We start from the raw sequence: 24,564 nt of genomic DNA on the forward strand, positions 1-24,564 counted from the left end.
AAGGGGTTCTCTTCCTTATTTAGAACTTACTTCACTAGTGTGTATGTGTATGTGGGGCGGAGTGGGGGGAGGCAGGCTCTCATTTGTGATGCGCCGGGAGCTCCCCAGAAGAGCTCCATGAGCCAGAAAGGTTCTTGCAGCTTATCTTGGATCCAGCCTTCTTGTTTGCCACATGAGGTCCCTGATTCCTAAAGATGAAGCAGAACTAGAACTACAAGTTCAGGTCTCTCTCTCCTGGCACCTGTGCCCTACTCTGTCTCTCTGGAAGGTGGCCTGGGCAGTGACAAAATTTCAACTCTTGGGCAGTGCTGGTCTTCCCCTAGTGCCCGGCCTGGGTCCTGGTCCAGAGAGGTGTGGAACCGCATCTGCTAAGTGTCCGAATGCACGCATGGGGGAGCAGCAAGTTGAGAAATGATCTGATAGGCTTCTGGGTCCTTGGTTCCCACTGTTCACAGACCTCCAGGCCTCTAGGTGTCCTGGCCTCCACTTCGGCCCACGCTGACTCTCACCTCATCAAACAGCTGCAGCATGATGGTAAGCACATCTGGATGGGCCTTGTCCACCTCATCGAAGAGCACGACGGCATTGGGACACTGTTTCAGCTTCTTGGTCAGCTGACCACCCTCCTCGTGGCCAACATAGCCTGGTGGGGACCCAATAAACTTGGCCACCTGGGGGAAGGAAGGAAACATGTTATAATGGCCTTCCCATGCTTTTAGTTTCCAATTTGGGGCATGCACGGGAAGAAGGCTTTATACACACTGTTAAAACTGCCTGTCTCAATGAGTGTTGACTATCTCCCGGAGTGGCAAGAACCTGGCCACGATGGGACAGCAGGTAGATCTTTTCCATATTTATTCTTCAGAGCAATTCCTATGCACACAGGTCAGTGACCCTGCTGCACACACATGCCCCCGAAGGCCAAATTCCAAGGCTGCTGGAATTATGTCAGGCGCCAATGACAAGCCACACCAAAACGCCCAGGTAGTCATGTTGACAGGCCCTCCAAACCAGGCTTCCCCGAGGACGTTCACTCACCTCATGCCGCTCCTGGAACTCAGACATGTCCAGCCTGATGAAGCCCTGTGTGGAGAAAGCAGGAGACCCATCAGCGGGAAGGCAGAGGGAGGGTTAAGGGGAACAGCATCTCAGATACCCGCTAAGCTTTCGGACCACACCTACTCAACATCTTCTCTCCCATTCTCATGATATACCCTTTCTGGCTCCTTGCCTCCTTTTCTGTTCACTCACTGTCTACCTGACTCCCTTCCCTACCTTAATGAACCCAAGTTAGGCACCCACCCTTCTAAATCTGGCCCAGAATGTCTCTTTTCTCAGGCAGGCTTCTCTCGGTCTGACTACCACACCATCCACCCAAACGCCCATCCTCCCATCCATTCCGCATTTCCCGAGGGCATCCTGCATGTGCTCGGCCCTGGGGCCACGCCAGCAAACAAGACCTGGTCTCTGTCCTAGAGGGGCACCCACCGAGTGGGGCAGGCAGACCTGGACAAGTCAGTCACAGCCAGCGTGGATCGTGTTGATGTGGAGGGAGCAACAAATACCCACACAGCTCCATGGTGCCCCCACCTTTGCAAGTTTGTGTGGGCAGAGGCCCCTTTTCGTTTACTTTTCTTTTAAACAACTAAATCTTTTTATTTCATCTAGAAGTCATCCAAAATGTAGCTTGAGCCTTTCGCACCACTGCTGGGCCTAGGAGTGATTTCCAAGGAAATGGTCCCCTGGGGTGAGGCCTGACCATGATCAGCCCGAGGTAGAACACTGGGTACTGTGGCATTTGTGAGTCAACACAGGCAAAGCACACGCTTCTTTACTTTAGGGCACTCACAGGTGCCCTGTCCCTTCACCCAGGTCAGGGATCCCCGCACCCTCCCCAGGCTGCTCTCCCACTGGCGCACGCTTCCGAGAGCACACACACTGACTACGTATCTCGGTGGAGCTGGGGGTAACGTGGTGCCAAGACCCTGAGAGGGAGGGATATCTGAAACAGAGGCCTAGTCTAGCTCAGTCTCTGGTCTGAAATTCACTCGGTGATGTGCTTCTGGTCTTTTTCTCTGTTCTGTCACTCTGCACCCGTGGCAGACAGGGGCCTCTGCTTCCAGCCTCGGTTCTGTCACTATCTGTGTGGCCTTGGGTATGCTGCTGCCCCTTTTTGAGCTGCAGTTTTTCCTGTGTAACACAGGCCCTTATCTCCCCCTCCTACTCTCACCAGGGACCTGAGGAGAGGACCTAACCACGAGGTGGGAAAGGACTTGAGAGAGTTACGAAGGTCATGTCGGGGAGAGCCCTGCTATCTGAGCACACTTGGCATTAGCTGGTAAGCATTTTCAGAGGAACCCTGGCATCTTAGCCAAGAGAAACACAGGCTTCAGAAGGTTGGGAGGACGGACATGGGGAAGCTGGGAGTGCTGCCCAGAGGGAGCAGTGGGCTGGAAGCCACGAGGTGGGTATCTGGTAAGAGCTGACAGTCACTGGATGCTTACTATGTGCCTGGCAATGTCTGAGCAAGCTACAAAGGGCTCAGAACATGTACAAGTCTATGAGGTAAGCACTAATATCATCCCTACCTTACAGATGAGAACCCTGAGTCGCACATTAAAGTCACTTGCAGCTCACTCAAGCTTGAGAATTTGGCTCCAAGTTCATGCTCTGAGCCATTTACTCTACTGCCTCATATCTGCTGCTCTATCGATCAGTCTTCCTCCGAAGGGTTCTGAGTGTTGTGCTCGATGTCACTGTCCTAGGACACAGGCAGTATAGACTAGGGCTTGCTTATGTCAAGTGATCTGGGTTCTTGCCTCACTGCTTCACTAAATTGTCAAGTAAATTTAAACACGTCTCAGGGTTTTTATTTTCTTGACTGGAATGATTTTCCTAAGTTTCATATGATCTTAGCTTAGGGTTATATAGAGGTAAGGCAATGATAATGACGTAATTTCCAATAGGTACCAACTGCTTACAATGTACCAAGAATGGTGTTTTACTTTTGGCCAAGATGGAGGCATAGGTGGAAACACTGTGCCTCCTCCCACAACCGAAATTAAGGACAACAAAGATTTAGAAACAAAAACACAACCAGAACAGACAGAAAATTGAACTGTATGGAAGTCCAACAACCATTTAACCAGACCGGTAAGAGAGGTGGAGTCGGCAGCTGGCGGAGAGGGATCGCAGCAGGAAAAGGCGGTGGCTGCCAGACCCGGGAGTGCAGGTGGCACAGGGCTGACCGCAGTCACGCTCACACATTCGAGCGCAGATAAACTAGGCAAAAATGGGCAGCAAGACAGACAGTGCGACCCAGGGCCCTAGCAACGAAAAATAAAGCCTAAACGCACTGATTGAAAAGGTGCCAGCTTGTGGGAAGTGGCAGAGGAGACTGAAATCTGAGAGAGAGCAGAACAAGTGCCATTGCTTCTTCTCTGACCCCACCTCCGCATACAGCATCACAACCCAGTGACTGGGTTGCCCCACCCTGGTGAACACCTAAGGCTCCGCCCCTCATACGTAACAGGTACAAACAGACCAAAACATTATGGCTCAAGAAGAAGAACAGCTCAAAGCCACAGAGACAATAGTTCTAAGCAACCAAGAGATGGCCAACCTATCAGATGCACAGTTTAAAACACTGGTGATCAGGATGCTCACAGAACTGGCTGATTTTGGTCGCAAATTAGGTGAAGAAATGAAGGCTACACTAAGTGAAATGAAGGAAAATGCACAGGGATCCAATAGTGATGGAAAGAAAACTGGGACTCAAATCAATGGAGTGGACCAGAAGGAAGAAAGAAACATCCAAACAGAAAAGAATGAAGAAACAAGAATTCAAAAAAATGAGAAGAGGCTTAGAAGCCTCAAAGGACATCTTTAAATGTTCCAACGTCTAAATTATAGGGGCACCAGAAGGGGAAGAGGAAGAGCAACAAGTGAAAAACTTATTTGAACAAATAATAAAATAAAGGAGAACTTCCCCAATCTGGCGAAGGAAATAGACTTCCAGGAAGTCCCGGAAGCTCAGAGTCCCAAAGAAGGTGGACTCAAGGAGGAACATACCAACGCACATCATAATTACATTAGCCAAGATTAAAATGAAGGAGAGAATTCTAGAAGCAGCAAGACATAAGGGGACAGTCACCTACAAAGGAGTTCCCACCAGACTGTCAGATGATTTCTCAAAAGAGACCTTGCAGGCAAGAAGGGGCTGGAAAGAAGTATTCCAAGTCATGAAATACAAAGACCTACCTCCAAGATTGCTCTATCCAGCAAAGCTTTCATTTAGAATGAAAGGACAGATAAAGTGCTTCTCAGATAAGATCAAATTCAAGGAGTTCATCATCACCAAGCCCTTATTATATAAAATTTTAAAGGGACTTATCTAAGAAAAAGAAGATAAAAAAGATGAACAGTGAAAGGACAGCAAACTTACAGTTATTAACAACCACACCTAAAACAAAAGCAAACTAAGAGGACAGCTAGATCAGAAGCAAAACCACAGAAATGAAGATCACATGGAAGATTAGCAACAGGGGAGTGGGAGGAGGAAAAGTAAGGAGAAGGTACAGAGAATAAGTAACACAAACGGTGGGGAGAAAATAGGGGGATGGTAAGAGTAGTGCGGGAAATGTAGAAGCTAAAGAACTTATGACACATGCACATAAACTAAAGGGGGAAATGTGGGTGGGAGAGGGTGTGCAGAATGGAGGGGAATGAAGGGGGAAAATGGGACAACTGTAAGGGCATAATCAATAAAATATATTTAAAAATGGTGTTTAGCATTTTATATCATCTTTTTAAAAAACTTTAAAAAGATTTTATCCATTCATCTTTAGAGGGGGGAGAAGGAAAGGAGAGAGGGAGAGAAACATCAATGTATGGTTGCCTCTTGTGCATTCCCTGCTGGGAACTGGCCCGCAACCCAGGCATGTGCCCTGACTGGGAATTGAACTAGGATCCCCTGGTTCACATGCCTGCACTCAATCCACCGGGCTACACCAGCCAAGGCTCATTATCTTGTTAACCTTCATAATCAGCGAGACAGGCACCATTACTGATAGGCTGATTTTATGGAAGAGAAAACCGATGTACACAGAGATCCCAGCCAACCCCACGGAGTAGTGCAGAGTGGGGATACTTGCTCTGACCCCTCTGTCGTACTGCCATGCAACTCCAAGCCTTTACGGTTCCACCACCCTGTTTCAGGATGAGATGCAGAAGAGCATTAAGGTTCTTTCTCAAGGATTATTAACTCTAATTATAGGCATTAATAAAGCTGCTCAATCTGGGAGGAATGTAAGGGTTAACCAGGGAAAAAGTAAGCTCATAGACCTGATAAAGAAATCATAGAAACAATGCCTTGTGAAGCAGCCAGGTCTGGAGGAACCACTGACTCTTTACGAATGAGGCAACTAAAGATCAGAGAGCCAGACTCAAATTCAAGTCACCAACTCCCAAGCTGGTGCTCCTTTCTGCACACAGGCCACTTTAACACTGTGCCCTGTACATGACACTTCTCACACAGCACCCCTTGGGTCCTGGCAGTGTCAGGCACCCTGGTTAGACTGCCTACAGTACAGGACTCTTGGATTTAGAAGGCCTCAAACATGCCTGTTACCTGGCCAGCAGATGTCTACGCTGAAACAGATTCAGTAATCAGGAGTTCTGTAGAGTCACTACCTACGACTTAAAAGTAAAATACATAAACGGTTATAGAGCTTCTCATGTCTCTCATCTCTCCATGTGACAGGAGACAAACTGACAAGTCTACAATCTAGTCTACTGCATCTGAGAACAATAATATTTGAGAGAAGAATTGAGAGACTAGATTCTAATTTTACTTTTCCCTTTAACAACTGACCTTGGACAGACTCCTTAATGCTGTAGGTTTGTTTTCTCATCTGAAAAGTAGACCTAATTCAGCATCCATGCTATTTGTCTCAAAGATGAAATAGGACAGTGGATGGGGTACTTGTGGAAAGTATGAGGTGATGAATCAACATGAGACAAGGGGACAGGCGCTTACTCTGTGCTACAGCCTGAGCTCATCTGACGCTCATAACCGCCACAGGGATGGCAACAGACAGCCTCACTCTGAGATGAGAGCTGAAATGGAGCGGGGTGAGTAACCTGCTGAGGGCCAGTGAAGGCAGGGTTAGAATCTGTGTCAAGGGATGACTGGTTTCAGAACCCAGACCGCCTAGCCCACTGCCTCCGAGCGGCGATGACGTTGCTTCCTTCTGCTGGGAGGGCCAGGTGGCAGAGGACGCCATCAGCACACGCTGCACCGGGTGAGCGTGCCTCCAACGGGACTGGTGCTTCCGCTGAAAGGCGGCTCGCACCGCCAGTCTTCTCACAAGCCCCTCTCCTTTCTACACCAGCAAGTCAGCAGACACTTTCCTCCTGCTTCCAGTGTGTATGAGTTGTATGAAGACACATTAGGAGAGCTCGGATAAGGAGATTATAATTTGTAATTAAATATTAACCTTTCTGACAGTATTAAAATTAAAACACTCAGAATTCTTCATCCCTAATCAGGTGGCTCCTGCCCGTAACTGCATCTTCCCTGATAGTCTTGTTAGTTTATGGCCCTTTCCAGAGTGCTAATTGTTTCAATCGCTGTCAACCTGATGAATAGTCTTAAAAATGCTGTTTCAGTTGGGGCACATTAGCATGTCATGTGCTGCTTCTTGCCTGCCTGCCTGCCTGTCAAGTGGGTCCGCTCCCAGTTTGGTTGAGGTAAGGCACAGCTACTGGTAGAGCCAGGGAGGCTTAGAAGGCTTCGGCTACTTATCAGGCAGAGGAGGCTATGGCTGCAGCTCAGGAGGCCACCGCCTGAGCCGCCTTGTTTCTGTGGCTGCCAGGCCCTCAGGAAGGTGGACATGGGGTAGCTGGGCTAGAAGCAGGACAGGAGATGCTCAGGGGTCTGCTGCTGGGATCGTTTGACTGGTGAGGCCTGCACAATTCTTGTCACCTCAGATGGGGAGGCCTTCCACAGAAATGAGGCAAGGGCACCTGGGGTCGCAGGCAACCTCTGGTGGTGGGAGCAGGGGGACCTCAGCCTCCCCAGTGAGGAAGCTGGTAGGAAGAAGAGTGTTTGGCCTTCAATAAAATGTTTCTGCAGTCTCCAAGGACTGTTCTCTCTGCATGAAAGCACTGCCTGCCAGCCTAGGAAGTCAAACTGAGCAAGCCTTGGAAAACCAGGGTTTGAACAAGAGACGGGGCCAGTCCTCTCCTGTGGAGAATACAGGGCTCTGCATCTGGGGAAAAGGGGGCTGTGACCACCCCACAGCTTAGATAGGAGAACCCTGTTTTAAAGCTTATGTGGGATAGAAAGAAGCAGTAAGCCATCCTCTTATTCCTACTTGTTTTCTCCTACAGGCCCCAAGACTCCCTCTGGCATGGCCTTGATGCACAGAAATGTCACAGTTCTAAAGCTGTTGTCTTCTGCAGACTGAGTTCCTCAGGGCAGGGAGAATGTCTGAATAAACACTATATATATATATTTTAGGAACTAGTATAATACCAGGCACAGAGTAGATGCCTGAAAATATCATATGGATGAATCTTACTGGGTTCTCCCAAGTGCCCCAAGAGTCAGGGCAAGAAAGGTGTGTTTTTCCTATTTTAATGATGAAGAAACTAAGGTACACAGAGGTTGGATAACTTGCCCAAATTCCTGAAGCAACTGGTGGCCAAGTTGAGGACATAGGTGAGGCCTGCTTCATGGGCTCGGGCCAATTTCTTTGATTGGCTATCACCAGATTCAGGGAGCCTGGGGTTTTTTGGGCTAGCAGGAGTGTCAAGGTCTCAGTGGTCTGAAGGTCAGGCCCAAGGTCCCAGCCCTTACCTTTTTGGCATCTTTGTGCATGTATTTGGCTGTCTGCTTTGCCAGTTCTGTTTTGCCTAGTAAGAAAAAAAAGGGAGAGGAATTGGGTTAGGACCAGGTAACTATCTCCCGGAATGAAAGAATATTAGAAATGCATGGACAGTGAAAATAAAGTTTTATGGATGTAAAATGCTGAGTCTTGGACAGGATCAGTGACTCTCCCAAACTCAGTAAAAAAATTAAGGGGACCAGAATCAAGGGGACTCAAAGGGGACCAGTCTGAATTGCATCTAGATTTTTTTTGTGGACAGGGATTGAGGTGTTTCTCTATAGCGGCATCCTAAGAGTGAGAGGTTGGCTCAAAATCTAGAGCCGACGTGTCCTCTGAAGCTCAGCACAAACCCTGCCTCTCTAGCAGCACCCTGACCCCACGGCTCACTGTACCGCGTGCCTCTGCACACCTGTGATCTTGCCATCCAGCCAGGCCTGGAGCCACAGACCAATTACAGGTAGGGGGGACCTCTTCTAGGCTTCATGGACTCTTTTTGTAATTTAAAGAGGGAATGTCAAAACCAAAGTGGTGGCTCTGAAGGGTCACTGGTATGAAGCCTTTGGAAGTCACTATCTAGTACAGGAAGTCAAGTTCTACAGTATCATGGCGAGGTGGTAGTAACTTTTGTGGATCTTATACCTGAGGGAGAGCTAAACCCATAAAAGTGCTGAAAGGGGAAAGGAGGTAAGAGAATGCATGAAACTCTCCATCCAGACAACGGCAGGAGGTGGTGGAGCTGAGGGAGCTTGAGGGGTTGAGAGTGTCTCAGTCCAACTGGCTAGAAAAATACCCAACCCATTTTACTGTAACTAGTTTCGCTAAGCGCCCACTGATTTGCCATCAGGGACTTTCTTTGGCTTTCTAGCAGGTTATGTCTCAGGTCGTACTGAGTAAGGCTGCTATGCTGGGCAGTGGAACTGATTTAATTGTATGCAAAGGGCAGCCTCGGAGCATGTGGAGTGGCTGGAGCAAGGCTACTAGGCCCTGAAGGCTCATCCTCCAGGTGAATTAGGCCCTGCACCCCAGCTTCCAGAGGGAGGGACATCCTTCCAGCTATTCTTAATGTGACAGATGATCCTTTCGCTGGCTCCATAATTTGGAGACAGTTGTACTAGGAGCTGGAGTTGAACTAGAGGTGGGGAGCCTGACCATGGCCCACAGTAGCTGGGACGCCCCTAGCTCCTCTTTCTCACTGACTGATCTGCTCCCCTTACCTATTCCGGATGATCCTAAGAAGAGGAAGACCAGAGGGTGTTCTTCGTCATACCAGCCATTCTCCTTCCTCCGGATTGCTACGGCCAACACACAAGACAGTGGATGGGGAGGGAGGCAGATAAATCAATGACACAAAAGGCAGGATAATTATCACTAAGTATACAATATGTTTTACTGCTCTGCGCCCACTCAAAGTCCTCACTACCATTAGTGCTGCCTAATCTGATTAGCTGGCAAGGCCCCTAGAGATACCTAATCAGGTTAGCATGGATTTGGAAAGCTGCCCAGAGCAGATTTCGGATAAAGTTTTCCAGGATGAGCACTCAGCGTTGCCAGGGAAACTGAAAGGCGGGTGGATGGTGAATGGAGGTGAAGGCGGTGGGGGGTTGGTGAAGGAGAATTCGAGAGAACTTTAACTCTCAGCTGGTTACCCATCTACTTACCACTGGTGGGGAACTTGGCCTGCCTCCTATGCCAGTGGGAGAGGTGAAAGCCCACAGCAGGTCCCTGGGGATATGGAGTGTGAGCTCTAGCCTCTTCACTATTTGGAGAAACCCAGGTCTGGTCTAGAAATATAGTCAGACACGCTTTCTGGAAGCCAGTCAAAGGTAGCGTGGAGCTCAGGGCATGGAAGAGTGAGCCATTTGGTTAGCATTTCCACTAACCATGGCTTCTGGGTGTGAGCGGGACGGGATAGATCTGTACTGGGTCCCCTAGGGGCACAGCTCTGCTGAAATGAGAGCTGACCTCTCCTCTTCAGGAGGAGGTACATAATCAAGGGTTATGCTTAAAGGTAAGGAAATTACATGCCCAAGTACCGAGTGGGAGAATCAGACTCAGAAGCATCACTCAAGTATAAAAGCAGAAGACAGAATGAGGCAGAGCCATCAGAAAATGAACCATTTACTGCATGCTATTTACTGGGCACAGTTGGAAAAATCACCAACATTTTATTACTCAAGACCTACACAAACACCCCAAGAAGAAGTTCTTGGTTTTATTATTCTGAACAGGAAACTGAGGCAAGAGATAAAGAGGCTTGTCTAAGTCACAAAGCTAGATGACTGGCTGACTGATAGAGACAGTAGAATTGCTTCTCTCTCTAAACTGGTCTTTTGTGTCACATACGTCTGCTTAAAAAGTAAGTATCACTTTGGGTTGTGTTAATGGTTACAGAAGTGAGCGGGGGACAGCACTGTGCAATGCCAAGGTTAGTTTGCAGATGAAACAGTATGTATGGTCTGGTCCCCAGAGAGCCAGGGGAATATTAGTACAGGGATACACGTCAGAGGGCAAGGCCTGGGAATCAAGTCAACTGAGAAAGAGTTGATGGTCTTAGGGATGTGTCTGCAGTCTTGAGGTGTAAAGTTCTTAAATACTATGCTGTGTGATATGACCCCTGTGGTTGGGTGGCTGGGTAGCTCAGTTGGTTGGAGCATTGTCCCAATGTGCCAGGGTTGCCGGTTTGATCCCTGGTCAAAGCACACACAAGAATCAACCTATGAGTGCAATAAGTGAAACAACAAATCGGTGTTTTTCTATCTTTCAAAAATCAGTAATAAAATACAAATTAAATAAATAAAAATATTTTTTTTCTTTTTTAAAAAAGCTACAGAAGCCAAGGAATGCTTTGTTGGAAGAGACAGGATTGATGCATCATGGAGGCTGGGTGGCATGTGGAGAGGCAAAGGTGGCCAGACGACAGATGTGGAGGGACAGGAATGACCACGAGCAGTGGTGGGTGGGGTCAGATTACAAAGCTCTCTGATACTAGGAGTTTAGGTCCATGCTGTGATCTTTCTCACCTTAATCTCCAATGCTGCTAATTTAAGTACTTTCTAGCTCTGGCCTCAGCAGAAACAGATGGAAACTGTGCAACCTCATGGACATCAGACTAGCCACTGCCTGCCTGGGAGACGCTCCCTGAAAATGCCAGGAGGGGCCGCATGTAGGGCGCCTTGCCCCTAGTTAGGGAGTAGTTACATTTATACGGTCCTAACATTACATTCAGCCCTTTGAAGGCAACCGTGAGGCTGATGTGGCCCCGGTGAAAATGAGTGTGACACCCCTGGTAGACTTTTGCAAACACGTGATGAGAGGGATCATCTGGAAGAGTCAAATTCTTCCAGAAGTTGGCCGAATTGAGATTCTATGTTGAAAGAATCTGAGCATAAACTGGGCTCAGTTTATGGGGCATCTGGAAAAGGAGAACCGCTCAGGTATCATTTAGATAAGGGGCTGGAGTTTGGGGTGGGGGACAGGGCTCCCCAGGTGTCATGTACCTGAGGTGCCGATCTGGACTTCTCTTACAGGGAAGCTACCCAGCCCTCCGAGAGCTGCACAGTGCTGGGTGATGCAGTTCAAACACACCACGGAGAATGTGGAATTGGATTATGCCCGGGGCCATCTTTTTCTCCTTATTTTCTAATAATGCACCTGGGAGAAAGCTCTTTATAATGCCAGGCAGACTCCACTGCACAGCTGTCCCTGGTCAATTCTGACAGACCCAGGGCATGAGTCTGGGGTGGGTTTGATCTCGGCCCCCTGTGAAACAGGCGAAATGCCAACCATTAAACAATTACAACTCTGGATATTTCTAATATCTGGAGAGAAAAACGGCCAAGCAGATGGTATCCGACAGAATGAAAAATGGAAGCAACTAGGAAGGACCGGGGAAGGTGGGTGCCAGGGGGTGCAGCTGGCAGGGTGGCTGAGGGCCTGGAGGGCCCTCTCAGGCCAGGGCAGGGTCTTGGACAGACCGAGACCTACACAGGCCCACACGGGATGTGACCACAGGCACTGGTGCTCTCACTGTGAACCAGCAAAGGCAGCATCTCACTCTGCTAACACTTCACGACCTCTAAAGAACTTCTGTAGACGGAACTTCATTTGTGCCTCCTTAGGAATCTACAAGGCAGGCAGAGCAGGGAAACCGATTCCTGCTCTACGGGTGAGGCAGTGTGTGCAAACAAGTTAGATAACCTGCTCAAGGTTCCACAGGTAAAGAAATAAAGGCCCTGGGCTTTATCCCGCAGCTGTGGCTGGCTTTCGAGGAATTCAGGGAAAGGCGCCTGCCTGTCCCAGCCCCAGTCCCTTCTCATACCTTTGCCTCACCTTGAAAGCTGTCTGGCTGAAGGAGCTGTTCAACACGGGGTCTCAAGAGCCCCTGTCCCCTGAACTATGCTCTTGGGCTTGAGATGATGCCAGTGTCTCCTCCTGCATTGGCTGGTCTCACCCCTGGAAGCTCCAAGCAGGCTTGGGTTTCTCTCCACACGCGGGGCAGGGCCAGTGCCTCCTTGCTGGGTCCTCCCCTTAGCAAAGCACCTGGCCATGTCTACTACTAATGGACTATATCAAAACTTGCCTGCCATAACTATTTTTTTAAAAGATTTTCATTTGTATTTAGAGAGAGGGAAAAGGAGGAAGAAAGAGAGGCAGAAAAACACTGGTGTGTGAGAGAAACACGCTCCCTAACTGGGGTCCAGGCCGGCAACTCAGGCAAATGCACTGACCGGGTATTGAGCTGGGGACCTTTTGCTTTGTGGAACACACTCAACCAACCGAGACACACTGGTCAGGATCCAAGACAACCCTGTTTAGTGAACTCCACCATCCCATGCCTGCCCCATTACTCCCAGGGCCCATTTGCTCTGGTCTGTCTTCGTCTGCGGGGTGGCAGGGTGGAGAGGGTAGGAATTACAGGGTCTAGTTTGGAGCCTTGACCCTGCCACTTACTAACTGATTGACTTTTATTTCTTTAGAGCCTCGGTTTCTTCACCTAGAAAGTGGTAATACAATACATGCTGAGTCAGCCCCACACGAGATTAAATGAGGTAATGTTCACAAAAGCATTCTGTAAGTTGCAGGAAGTAAAATAATAACAAGAGTAAAAATAATGGTAGTCATAGCAGCAGCAGCTGGCCATAGCCACCAGCTCTGGTATTTTACAGATATCTCTGTCCTTAATTAATCCTGAGAAGTAGGTATCACCTCCACTTCACAGACACGGAGAATGGCACTCACAGAGGGGCAGAATGCGGGGCTCACCGCCTGGGCCTTTGTGCTCCAATCTCACTGTGCGTCCTGTGGGAGCAGGTGCCTGGAGTTCTATTTTCGGAGGGGCCTCTGGGAATAGCCTAACTGCTACAATGCTTGCTGACTTAATGAATTAATGCTCAGTCTTTTTGGAATCATGAGAGGGAAAGAACAGATACTTAACTCCCATTTTATAGAGAAAAGTGAGGCCTGAACCTAAGAGTCTTTTTACGGCTCCCGATGGTTACAACTGCCCTTGGGTGAAAAGGTCTCTCTTCTCTTCTTAACCCTTCTCCAGGGAGCATATCTATTTGTTCAGCAAATAAGCTTTGTGCTGGGTGCTGGGGCACCTACAAAAAAAAACCCCTAAAATAAGGTATCTTTTTGATGAACGTGGCCATGAAAACCAGGGGCTGCAAATGGGACAGAGCATTGGGAGAAGTGTGCGAAGAGCCATTGGTGCCTGACTGACACCTGTGCCTGAATAATGCGGGGGAGAGAGCCGGACTGTCATTCCAGAAGGGAAGGCCCAGCGTGCCCAAAGCCAAACGGAGGGGGAAAGAGCTGTTTCCTCCTGCCATCTCAGCCTTTGTGTCTGTCAGCTCAAGGTTCTGGGGCAGTCTGACCCTTCCTGGCATGTTCTAGTGATCTAGTGGGGGACATTTTTTTAACCTGACCTGGTGTTCCGTGCTTGCGGCATCTCCTAGGGGAGCCAGTTCTTCAGGGGGCTTTCCTGGTTGAGTCACCTGAATGCTCATTAGCAACTTCCTGTCTACAGCTTGCGGGTTCCAGGAGCACAGCACGTGCCCCTGAAGTCCCTGCTGACTGAGTGGACACGGGAGCCTTGAGAATGGAGGACGGCGAGAGAACAGTTGGTCTTTAAGGGCTTATCTGTCTAAAGGCAGACTGTTGCTACGCACTGAGGAGTCGATGTATTAAAAATGCAAAGGACGGTTTTTGCCGAGCCCACCCACTGCGTGTGTGCACACGCGCGCACACACTGCGGGTAGGTGCTGCCGGAGGGAAGATGCTTCCAGAAAGTGGCTGAGATGAGAATCTGTGTTGAGGAGAAACAGAGTATCAAACGGACTACGACTTCCTTCACTGGAGTTCAACGACGTTTTACACACCTGTGTGCCCAACCCTGGGGAAACAGCTGAATGAGAGGTAGCTGCTGCCCTTTGGAGGGAGAAAGACATACAAACTCATGCCCTGTGGTAAGTGCAGGGATAAACGGTGTCCACAGGAAGCTCTCGGTCTTGAGTGTCTCAGCAGGCCAGTGCAAGGGTGGGGCCATCCAGATAAGGAGAACGGCAGGGGCGCAGGAGAGACGTCTGAAGTGGCGAGGTGTGCAGATGGGACTACAAGCACCTTTCTACATTAATCACTGCCACTCCACCACTCAGAAATGACTGGGAAACAGGACTCCAAGGGAGGGTGCAGGAAGATACAAGGCCTGGGAAGATCAGAGTTTCAGATTAGTCAAAGAGGGAAACGAAGCATGAGATAGAAGCGTGTGCCCACCATGTGCCACATGGTTGATGCTGAGAGTCTAAGTTCGGGCCCAACTGCAGCAAGGGAGAGTGGTCAAGGTGGCAGAGCTTCCCTGAGGAAGTTCAAGGGCTTCAAAGTCAACTGGGACCAGGTGCAACAGGTGTTAGGGACAAGCCTCCAGTCAGAGCGAGCCACAGGGAAGTTTCCGGGTGTTTAACTGACCTGCCCTGAGGAGGCTGCTCAGACCAAGTCTGGAGAATATCCTGTACACCCAAGGTCAAGTAGTATGGGTGTTATAATGAACTATTTTGCTACAGTCACATTCCCAGTATGCTTGTGGACTACTAGAAAGCAGGCTTACAGCTTCTCTTTTCTCAGAGCACATCACAGACACGGACAAGGGACCATATCCAATTAATTCAACAAACGGCACTCAGCATCTACTTTGAGCAGAGTGCTGTGCCAGGAATCAGGAAAACAGAAACATTTCAGTCGTGGTCTCTGCCTTCAGAAGTCCCCAGTCTATTATTGTTCCTGGTCCGAGTCAGGCTAAGTAAAAGCCAGCCGGAGTGTGGGAGACAGGCAGGGCTGGGGTGGGGAACGGGCCAGAAGAAATGGAATTCCGCACAGAGGGCAACGTCAACAAATGCAGGCAGGAGACCAACACAGCACGTGCAGGGAAGCAGAAGCAGCTGGCGTGGCTGGTGGCACCTCTGGTGGGCGCAGTAGGGGTGGGCCTTGTATGCCGGGCTATGGCAGCAATGGCCACTCAAGGATTTTAAACAGGCGGGGTTTTACAACGTGCACTCTGGCTGGGGAGAAGTGATTATACTGGAAGGAAAGGAGGTAGAGAGACCAGCGGGGCAGCGACTGTGTGCTTCAAAGGGCCTGAGGTGGAGCAGTGGTATTAAGAACAGAGGAGAGGCCAGGTTTGGGATACATTTAAGAGGTAGAAGAATAGAAATTGATACTTAATGGGGTTTAAGGGGTGAGGGGGCAGGGAGGGGAAAAATCCAAGTTTCTGTTTAGGAGTCTAGGAACAGTGGTACTTTTACAGAAGTAGGAACACAGGAGGTGGACGGGTTGGAGAAGGGGCGGAGTCCAGCTGTGAAAGTGTTGGATACTCAGCTGGTTGCCTTTCTGAGGAAGATGGTGGGAAACAGAAGCTCTGAACTCCCAGGGGGTCTGCCCCATGGGATAGGCCTCCACCTTCACCCCGTGACCAAGAACAGCTCTGGATTCTGGAAGGAAAGCCTTGCTTTCAACACTAAGGCTCTGGCTTATATGTAGGTTGGTCCTGCTTTGGCTCCAGTGACCCTAGAAGACCAGAGAGAACATAGGGGCCCAGGGTGAGGGGTTGGTGTGTCATCTCCCCCATTTGTAAGGTGGTAACTGCGCACCAGGCTTGCTAGAAGCCCTGCAGCTGGGGATCACACTGATAAATTCACTGTATTACTTTGCACCAATCAATATCCCAGCACTTACCAGGGTTTGATGTGACCGAAATTGGTTTCAGCCAATTCGAGAGGGTAATAAATGGCCATTTATCAAATCAATTCATTCTGCGGCACTTCTCTGGCTGCCCATCATCATGGCACCCGTGGGGTGGCAAGGGCCACCCAACCAGTTCCTAACACACATGACACTAGTCTAGGGGGCCCAGGGAGGCTGCTGACCCAGAGAGTGTCTCAGGCTTCACGTGAATGGGTGGCTGAATATTATCTGACCATTATCAATGTGATCCTTAGCCTCGGGGCTTCTAGCCGTGGGCACATAGGTACTGCCTTGTAAATGGAGGTGCTAACTTACCAACCCCACACATGGCCCAGACTCCAATAGCCTCTGTCTCTTCTGGGGTCACTGGCGCCACAGCAGGGTCAACCTACACACCAGAGGACAAGGAGTAGAGCCTTCCTGACCCAAGGCACAGTTTGGGCGACAGAGTGGAGCTCTGGACAGAAGCTCTCAGGGTAGGCATTCTGACAGCCCTTGGGAGATGGGGAGCTGAATGATCTACTCCTGCTTGGGTCCACGACAAGAGGACAAGGATGGGTGGGGCAGCGGAGAACTGTAGGACTAGGGAGAGAGGCCAGCCTAGGGCCAGGACTAAGGATGGGTCCCAACTTGAAGGAAACAGCTGTGGGCCTGGCAGAAAGAGCACCGCAGCCCACCCTAGACGGTAAACATCTTCAGGACAGAGACTAGGTTTTATTCAGGGCTGACTGGCACACACTGGGAAGAGCACGTGCTCTGTAGTCAGACAGTCTGGATCTGGCTCCCCAGTCCACAGGGGTGGACCCTGATGCTCAGAGAAGCTACGTGAACAGCCTGAATGGCACAGCTGGTAAGTGCTGACCTGCTATTTAAGCCCTGGGCTGGTCAAATTCTTTCCATCTCAGTGTCCCCCACTCCTTTAACTCCTGCTTCTGGGAGCTACATATCCAACGGGCTTGAGAAGCTGGTGAGAAGCAGGAGGTCAGGGAGCAGGCAGCCTGCTGGGAAAGGGCTGTGTAAGAAGCAGAGGGAAAACACTACGACGGCAGAGGTAGTTCTGACCCAAATGGACAAGAGGCTCCAGCAGGAGATGCTGTCTTAGGTCTCTGCCCAGGTAACCTATCTCTCCCACAGGCTGCTCCTTCTCCCTCCAACCCGAGAGCTCTCAGGGTCTCCCCTCCCTCCACTTCACACACAATGTTGGCAAATAAGTGGGAGGTTTCCACTTCCAAGGGGGTGATTGAGGGTGGATGTCTATATCTGGCCCCGAAAGGGCAGCCTGGTGTGGTTTGGGCCCGAGCAGTCAGGCCTTATACATCAAACAAAGCTTTCCCTGGCTCTGGTGTGTTCTAGGAGGCAGCTGGCTGACCTCTTGCTGGTGGGACAGCTCTGGTCATTGGGCTACTTTTATCTGTTGATGGGGTCAAGCCCTTGATGAGGGGCTCACAGCTGTCACATGAGTCCCGCTGGTGTATGTGAGGATGATGAAGATCAGGCTGGGCTCTGTGTATCACAGGGACAACCAACTTCATTTTCCAATTACTCCTCTAATTGGTTTCCTAGGGCTGAAAATGGCACCCGGATTATCCCAGAGGGGCACCACAATTTCAGCCTGCTGCCTCCTTCATCTGTGAACAGAACCTGGTGTTGTCCCTGGCGGTCGCTGAACTACACAGGGTGCGACCAAACATTTGAAGTTAAGCCACACGTGAGGGGGACTGACGGAGACAAGATGGAGGCTTTTAGACTTCAGCTGAGCAGCCATGTCGCCTGTAGAGCCTGTTAAAACATGGGTTGCTGGGCTCCATCTCTAGTTTCTGATTCCATAGGTCTGGGTGCAGCCTGAGCTATGCATGTCTAATGAGGTCTCACAGGGCAGAGACGAGACTAGTCCACGGACCATGCTTTGAGAACCACTGCCCTGGGGGACATCCCATCCTCCAAACCAGGCATGGGTTCCTCTGCCCTTGCAGTGTCACCCCGAGGGAGTCATGTACCTGGTTCAGTAAGGTTGGCATGGGTAAGAGGGGCATTAGGTTACTGGTTATACCAGTGGGTAGTATGGCTCCCAGGGGTCAAAGTATGAGACATAAGAGCTTCTGGGGTGGAGAAGAAGGCACTCAAAACTTGTTCAGTTTTATGTAAAACTGAGTCAGTGGCAGAAGACGGGGGTTCTAGTTCTGGCTCAGCTGCTACGTTACTTGTTATGGACAAGCTCCCGTTTCTCTCTGGGTCTCAGTCCCCTACCTGAAAAGTGGGGACATGGAAAATAGTGGACCAGCTAAAGAGCCGAGTTAAATTGTAAATATAGGAAAAGCAGCCTTCAGCAAGTATTTAAGTGCTCTGTGTCTCAGCTTCCTCACTTAGCAAACTCACAGGGTTGCTACAAAGATTAAATGATAGAACATATGCAAAGAGTTTTTCCTAATGCCTAATAGAAAGCACTCCAGACGTTGTAACACTATTAGCCACCTCCTCAGCACGGTGACAGCAGGATGTACAGTTTGTTGCAGCAGACTGTGCATTCCCCTGCCCTTTTTGGTGCTGGCTAGCATCTCACATACTCACCTGCACCCACTGTGGCGATGGCATTCTCCTGGCCAATGATGTGCTCCTTCAGCCGCTGCTCCAGTGGAAATCGGCGCCGCTCCTCAGCTTCGCGCTTCCGCTGCTTCTCCTGATACTGCGGGGAGAGAGTGAAGGTCGCTCAGGAATGCCGGGCCCAAGGGGGTCCTAGTTCCCTTCTGTCCCCCATCTCGAAACAGAGACCCGACTCCCCAGGGCCAGGATGCACAGCTCTGGCTCACGATTGCTGCAGGCCCAGTCCTTCCTCTGTCCTCTCATTCTACCCCTCACCCCATCTCCTTACCTCAGATGGCCACTGTCCAGGGGTCCTGGCTCATCCTGTTAGTAAAGTACGTACTATTGTTAAATTAACCCTTGACTCTAAAGTCAGACAGAAGACCTGAGTTTGAATCCCTGTTATATCACTTACAAAATGTACTTATCACCTGGAGCAAGTTACTTCACCTCAGTTTTACCTATTAATCAGGGATTAAATATGATGACCTATATAATGTGCCTGGCATCACGGCTGGTGTGCAGAAAGTGCTTAACAAATATAGGTTCCTTTCCCTTTCCACTTACCCTCTTGAAACCCTCCTTGGCTTTCAACCAGAGCTATGAACACCCTCCACTTCAATGATACTGCATTTCAATTAAACACGATTATTCACCAATTGCCATGTGCTGAGCCCTGTTCATGCCATGGTGGAAAGGTGGGGCAGGGAGAAGGAAGAGAACTGTGCTCTGCCTCCTGGGAGGTGCCAGTGATGCTGCGTGCCTGGCATGTGAGGGCCCTGCATGTGGTCCGCTTTGTAAAGGCAGAAGCCCCTGATCTTGGTCTCGCACTGTGAGGAAGGAGAAAGCCAGGCCTGCCGTCAGGGAGGTCAAAGTCAGGCAGGGGAAGTGAGGCAGGGTCTGTGCACAAATATTTTCCAGGCAGAACTGACCATTTTCCTCACAGTTCCAGAGCATGCCTGTCCGTTTCTAGCCCTGTGCCTGTCGCTACCCCCCCCCAAAAAAAAAACCCTACTCTAAATCAACGACGAGCTCCCTGAGAGCAGGCACTGTTTTTTCCTTGCTGCTATTTCTAGCACAAGTCTTGGCACAGTAGAGGGATCCGTGAAAAGAAAAATGTCTGCAAAAATGAATGTGCCGACAGAGAGAAAAAGGAATTAACAGCTAGACTGGGCGGTGCAGGAGTCCGGAGAAGGAAAGGGTACGTACGTAACATGTGGGAAGTGTTGGGGGTGCTTTCTGGGAGACTGGAGATTTCAAGAAGCTGGAGCACTGGGCCAGGTGGAAGCTATGGGATTATTCGTAGACCAGGCAGGGAGGGGTGAACGCATGGGCCCCCTGAGAAAGCACTTAACAGAAGCCAGGGCAGAGGGGCGGGGAGCAGGTGTTGGGGTAGAGAATTCAGGGGGCTCCTTTCCCCTCAGACCCCTACAGTATTAGCAGATTTCCAGAGAGCAAGCTGCCAAGGTAAGGCCCTGTCACAAAAGTTGTGGCTGCAGATTGCTCTTGTGGGCGAGTGGATGAAAAATACCTACTGGTTGGGCAGTGTTTTCCTGTTATAGTAGTGACCTTGACAGAAGTTAAAAAAAATAAATAGCAAACAATCCAATTTTGGTTGTTGCTATCAGTCTGTAACTGAAAGCTCCCATCAGTCCCGGGGTTTCATATGGAGCAATAATTCGGCGCCAATCCCAGCGGAGCAACGCTTGCCGGCTGGAATCCAGAGTGTCACCGTGCAGCTCCCTCAGGCGCCACATACATCACCTGGCTCTGACGACTCCAGTCATATATCTGCCTCCTCCTCCTCCTCCCTGCCCACCCAGCTCCTCTCAGCACTCGGGTCCACTCGGCTGGAGAGCTGATGGTGAGATGTACGCAGACGGGCTGGTACAGCCCTGGCCAGTGGCCTGGCCGGCATGCAGTCAGGCGGACCACAGAGGAGCTCGAAGTGATGGAGGCTGGCCTCCAACAGTTTGTTGGGCCTCTTTCCTCGCTTCCCCCCAGTGATGGGTACTCTCTTCTCTAGGCCTTTTGCTCATACTGCTCCCTCACCACAAAAGTTGCTTCCATCCCCACCCATCCCTAGTGCCTTGGTGATCTCTGCTTCAATACTCCATTGTCTGAGGAGCCTGCTGTAAGGCTTTGTGCCTGCGCCGGGCCCTGTGGAACACTTATTTGACTGCCTGTTTATCTCTCCTTACTAGTCCATAAAGTCCTTAGTGACAAAGGCTGTATGTGTTTTCACCTCTATAGCTCCAGCACCTAGCAGGGCCTGGCTCATGGAAGGAGTCAATACGTGCTGCCAGCTGAAGGAGGGAGGTAATTGCTATTTGTGGACTCAGGGCTGTGCTCCAGGCACTGTACTCAGCATTTTGTACATAGCATCATATTTAATTCTCACAGTTGTCTCCATCTGAAGTTTGGGGCAAGGCGTGTGGCAAAAAGCTTTGCTCCAACAGACCTGAATTCAAACCTCCCCTCATCTACCTACTAGCTAGCTGACCCTGGGGAATTTAATTCACCTCCTTGAATTTGTTTCCTCATCTCTAACATGAGGATGGTTCTGGTACCTACCTTGCAGGATCCTTGTGGGACGCTGGTGGGGATTAAATGAGATAATGCATACAAAGCACTGGGCAGAGTCTCTGGCGCACAGTGAATGTGTATGTAGAAGCGGTACGTGAGAGACTCAAGTGGAGAGCACAGTAGCTGGCTCTTGGGAGGCCTCTACACTAATTTAATCTGCATGAAGCTCTGTACATAAAAAGAAGAGGTGCTCTGGCTCAAGCAGAAGCCAGAAGCCAAGTCCGCCTGGATGCCCCCACTGCCCCAGAAGTGGCCCCCGACTCCTTCCCATAGGAACCCAGTAGGGTACAGTCCCAACACCAACTGGGCTCTACTGTTTGTCCTCACATGGTAGGAAATTGTGCCTCTAGGTACTTTCCACCCACTGTTCTGAGGCGCCTTGCAGAACAGAACGTACCTTTCCTCTGCTGCCGGCCAAGCCTAACATGACTCTCCTTGCTCTTTTCTGGTTTGGGTGCAATCACCATGGCCTCCTTTTTTTTCTGCAGGGAAACATTTCTATGTCCTGTAACTCTTCTTCAGTGTCATGGTTTTAGGGTATCTTAGAATTCCTGCTATTTTCTTGGGCAAGGGGAAAGGGTCTTTGACTTCTATGGGGGTGAGGGTAGGGAAAGGTTACACCATGATCTAGCTGGTTTCTCAGGACTTTTCTAGATGGTTCCGGGAAAGACTTAACCTATGGCCTAAATCTGAGCATGTACTGATTCTCTGTTGGCTTGGATCACTGAATATCTATTCAGAAAAACTTCGGAAAATGCATCAGAATTTTAGACAAAAATGTACAGGAAGCTGGAATTAAACCACATAGAAGATTACTGTTTCATGTTCTTTTCCTAATGCTTAGCAGACTTTGTGGGGAAAAAAGTGTTTAATTAATTACTTTTTAAGGCATGAACTATGAGCCTGGGCTTGTGAAACTCTAGCCAGTGGAAGAACCCAGGAAAAGTACTTGGTCTCTATATACTTTTCTTGGGAAAGGAGAGAGAGGAGAATGGGAGAAGGCACTTGGGAAAGACTCCACAGATGTGGGCTACTGTGGTTCCTGGCTTTTTGAGGAGATGGGACAGAAGGCTACAGGCACTAAGGTCAAGGTCATGCTTTTACAGGGTTCCACTAGAGAAGATAACCAGGTAACCCAGCTTACAGAAGCAGAGGGTACTGGCCTGAGAGGCACTAGGAAGAAGCCACCCAGGACAGCAGGAGTGGGGGAGTGATCATCTTCTTAATAAAAGCCATATGCAATTAGCTTCAGAAGCCCTCACCTGGAGCCAGCAGCAACCAGCTCCCTATGCTACATCTTGGCTGGATAATCACGGCCGCTGGTTTCCATCACTCTTGATTTAATATGGCACCCCTCCTGGCTGTGAGTGCATTTACAGGAAAGTGCTAGGAGGCCAAGGCAAAGCCTTGGGCTTGCTTAGAGGTGGGCAGCTGGACTGAGTGTGTCTGTAGGGGAGGGTTACAGGGAGAAGATGGGTATGTCAGCCACCATTACTGTTGGGTATTTCTTAGGGAGCGGGTCTGGTAATGAACCTGACAGTGTGCTCACTGAGAGGGTAGCTGGGACAGGGGTGGTAGGTATAATGACACTCTGGGCAAGTATGGGATAGGTATGAGGAGGAAGAGAAGAGGCCAAGCTGCAGTTTGCCTCTCATGGGAGTTCAGGGCCACAGAGCCCACTGGCTGCTCATGGACAGGCTCAGATATGCCCCACCTTCCTGATTCCAACCCCAACTCACATCATAGGCAGGGCTTCTACCGTGCCCTGAAGCTGGGGATCACAGAGTGCGAGCTGGGAAGGGAGGCCAACAAAGGGGACCAGGGGGCAACAGATGAGATGGAGGGATGTGATGAAAAGAAACCCGAGTGGGGGGAATGATGACAAGAGGAGCCCAGGGGATGCAGAACAGATGGGAGAGGAGACCAGGTGATGAGAGAGGCGCCCAAGGGACCTGAAAGTCTCCTGAGCCCCGGCTGGTGTGGCTCAGTTGGTTGGGCATTGTCCCACAAACTGAAAGGTCACCAATTTGATTCCTGGTCAGGACATACACCTGGGTTGGGAGTTCAATCCCTGGTTGGAGGTGCTTATGAGAGGGAACCACTGATGTTTCTCTCTCCATATGGATGTTTCTCTCCCTCTCTTTACCCCTCCTTTCCCCTCTCTTTAAAAAAGAAAGTCTCTTGAACAAGCTCATAAAGTACACGCTTCTGCAGAGGAAGGCTGGGCACAGGGCAGGCATCTGTTCCGGCTGCCCAGTGACCACCATGTCAGCATCCTGGATTCCACGTAAATCAGGTCATGTCACTCCTCTGCAAATAGCTGGGTTGATCAGAGAAAAGACTGCTGAGAAATGGCTAAGAGGGGAAAGCAGGGGCTGAAATGAGAAAATCAGTGTTCTCACTCAGTGCATCTGATCAGAAGGCACCTGATGCTACTGCATCCTGTAACTGGTGACATTAACTTTGGTCACTTGGTCAAGGTGGTCTGGGCCAGGTTTCTCTGCTATCATTTTTCCCTTTGTAATTAATAAGTATCTTGTGGGGTGAGACTCAGACTATGTGAATATCCGGTTATTCCTCAAATTTCCACTCACTGTTTTTAGCATCTTTGGGTGTGTCTTGCTTGATTTGGAACTAAGCTGTTCTAATGCTCACAACCTAACGAAGTTGAGTAGCTCATCCCTCAATATACAAGAGATAAAGCAAATTAGAGCAAGGTTCTAGTGGCAGCAAGTAACAGAGACAGACATTAATCCTTACAGTTTGGCTCCTGGGCCTGCACTTTCCACCCTGGAAATAAGACCTGCGCCCTGCCTTCAGGGAGTTCAGGGTCTATTTAGGGGGACGAGACTTAACACACAAATTTCGTATCTTTACTTTTAGCACAGGACTACCTAATAAATTTACTGAAAATAAACACCAGACAGTGTTCTTGCCAGAAATGCATAATCTGAGTTGAATTATAAGGAAACATTAGAAGAACCCAAATTGAGGGACAGTCCACAAAATAACCAGTTTGTACTCATTAGGATGTCAAGGCAGTATTAACACAATGCTCTGATTTTGAGGACTGTATTGAGGTTATATAAGAAAATGTTATTGTTCTGTGGGAAATTCATATAAGTATTGAGAGGCAAAGGGGCATGATGGGTATAACTTACTTTCAAATGGTTCAGAAAAAGTCTACCTTTATATATGGAACTTATGCATATGTAAGTGATAAAGCAAGTGTGATAAATGTTAATGACTGGTGATCTGGATGAAGGGT

General features: G+C 49.6%; 1 protein-coding gene across 5 annotated transcripts in view; it reads right to left on the reverse strand.

Annotated features, from left to right (window-relative positions):
- The window catches only part of CLPB (caseinolytic mitochondrial matrix peptidase chaperone subunit B), a 156,056-nt gene that overhangs the window by 20,319 nt on the left and 111,173 nt on the right, over positions 1 to 24,564 (reverse strand). For 4 of the 5 annotated variants that reach the window (XM_053670747.1, XM_053670746.1, XM_053670749.1 and 1 more), the window contains exons 7-11: positions 18,699 to 18,813; positions 9,107 to 9,184; positions 7,862 to 7,917; positions 1,039 to 1,083; positions 510 to 671 (exon numbers count right to left, since the gene is read on the reverse strand). In XM_053670747.1, the coding sequence (XP_053526722.1) occupies positions 510 to 671; positions 1,039 to 1,083; positions 7,862 to 7,917; positions 9,107 to 9,184; positions 18,699 to 18,813 (456 nt within the window). The remainder of the gene's footprint in view (positions 1 to 509; positions 672 to 1,038; positions 1,084 to 7,861; positions 7,918 to 9,106; positions 9,185 to 18,698; positions 18,814 to 24,564) is intronic. The other variant, XM_053670748.1, reaches the window with a different exon arrangement.

Source organism: Artibeus jamaicensis, unplaced genomic scaffold (genome assembly GCF_021234435.1).
Source record: "Artibeus jamaicensis isolate MK-2021 breed Jamaican fruit bat unplaced genomic scaffold, CSHL_Jam_final contig_64, whole genome shotgun sequence".
In the NCBI taxonomy this organism is placed as follows: domain Eukaryota; kingdom Metazoa; phylum Chordata; class Mammalia; order Chiroptera; family Phyllostomidae; genus Artibeus; species Artibeus jamaicensis.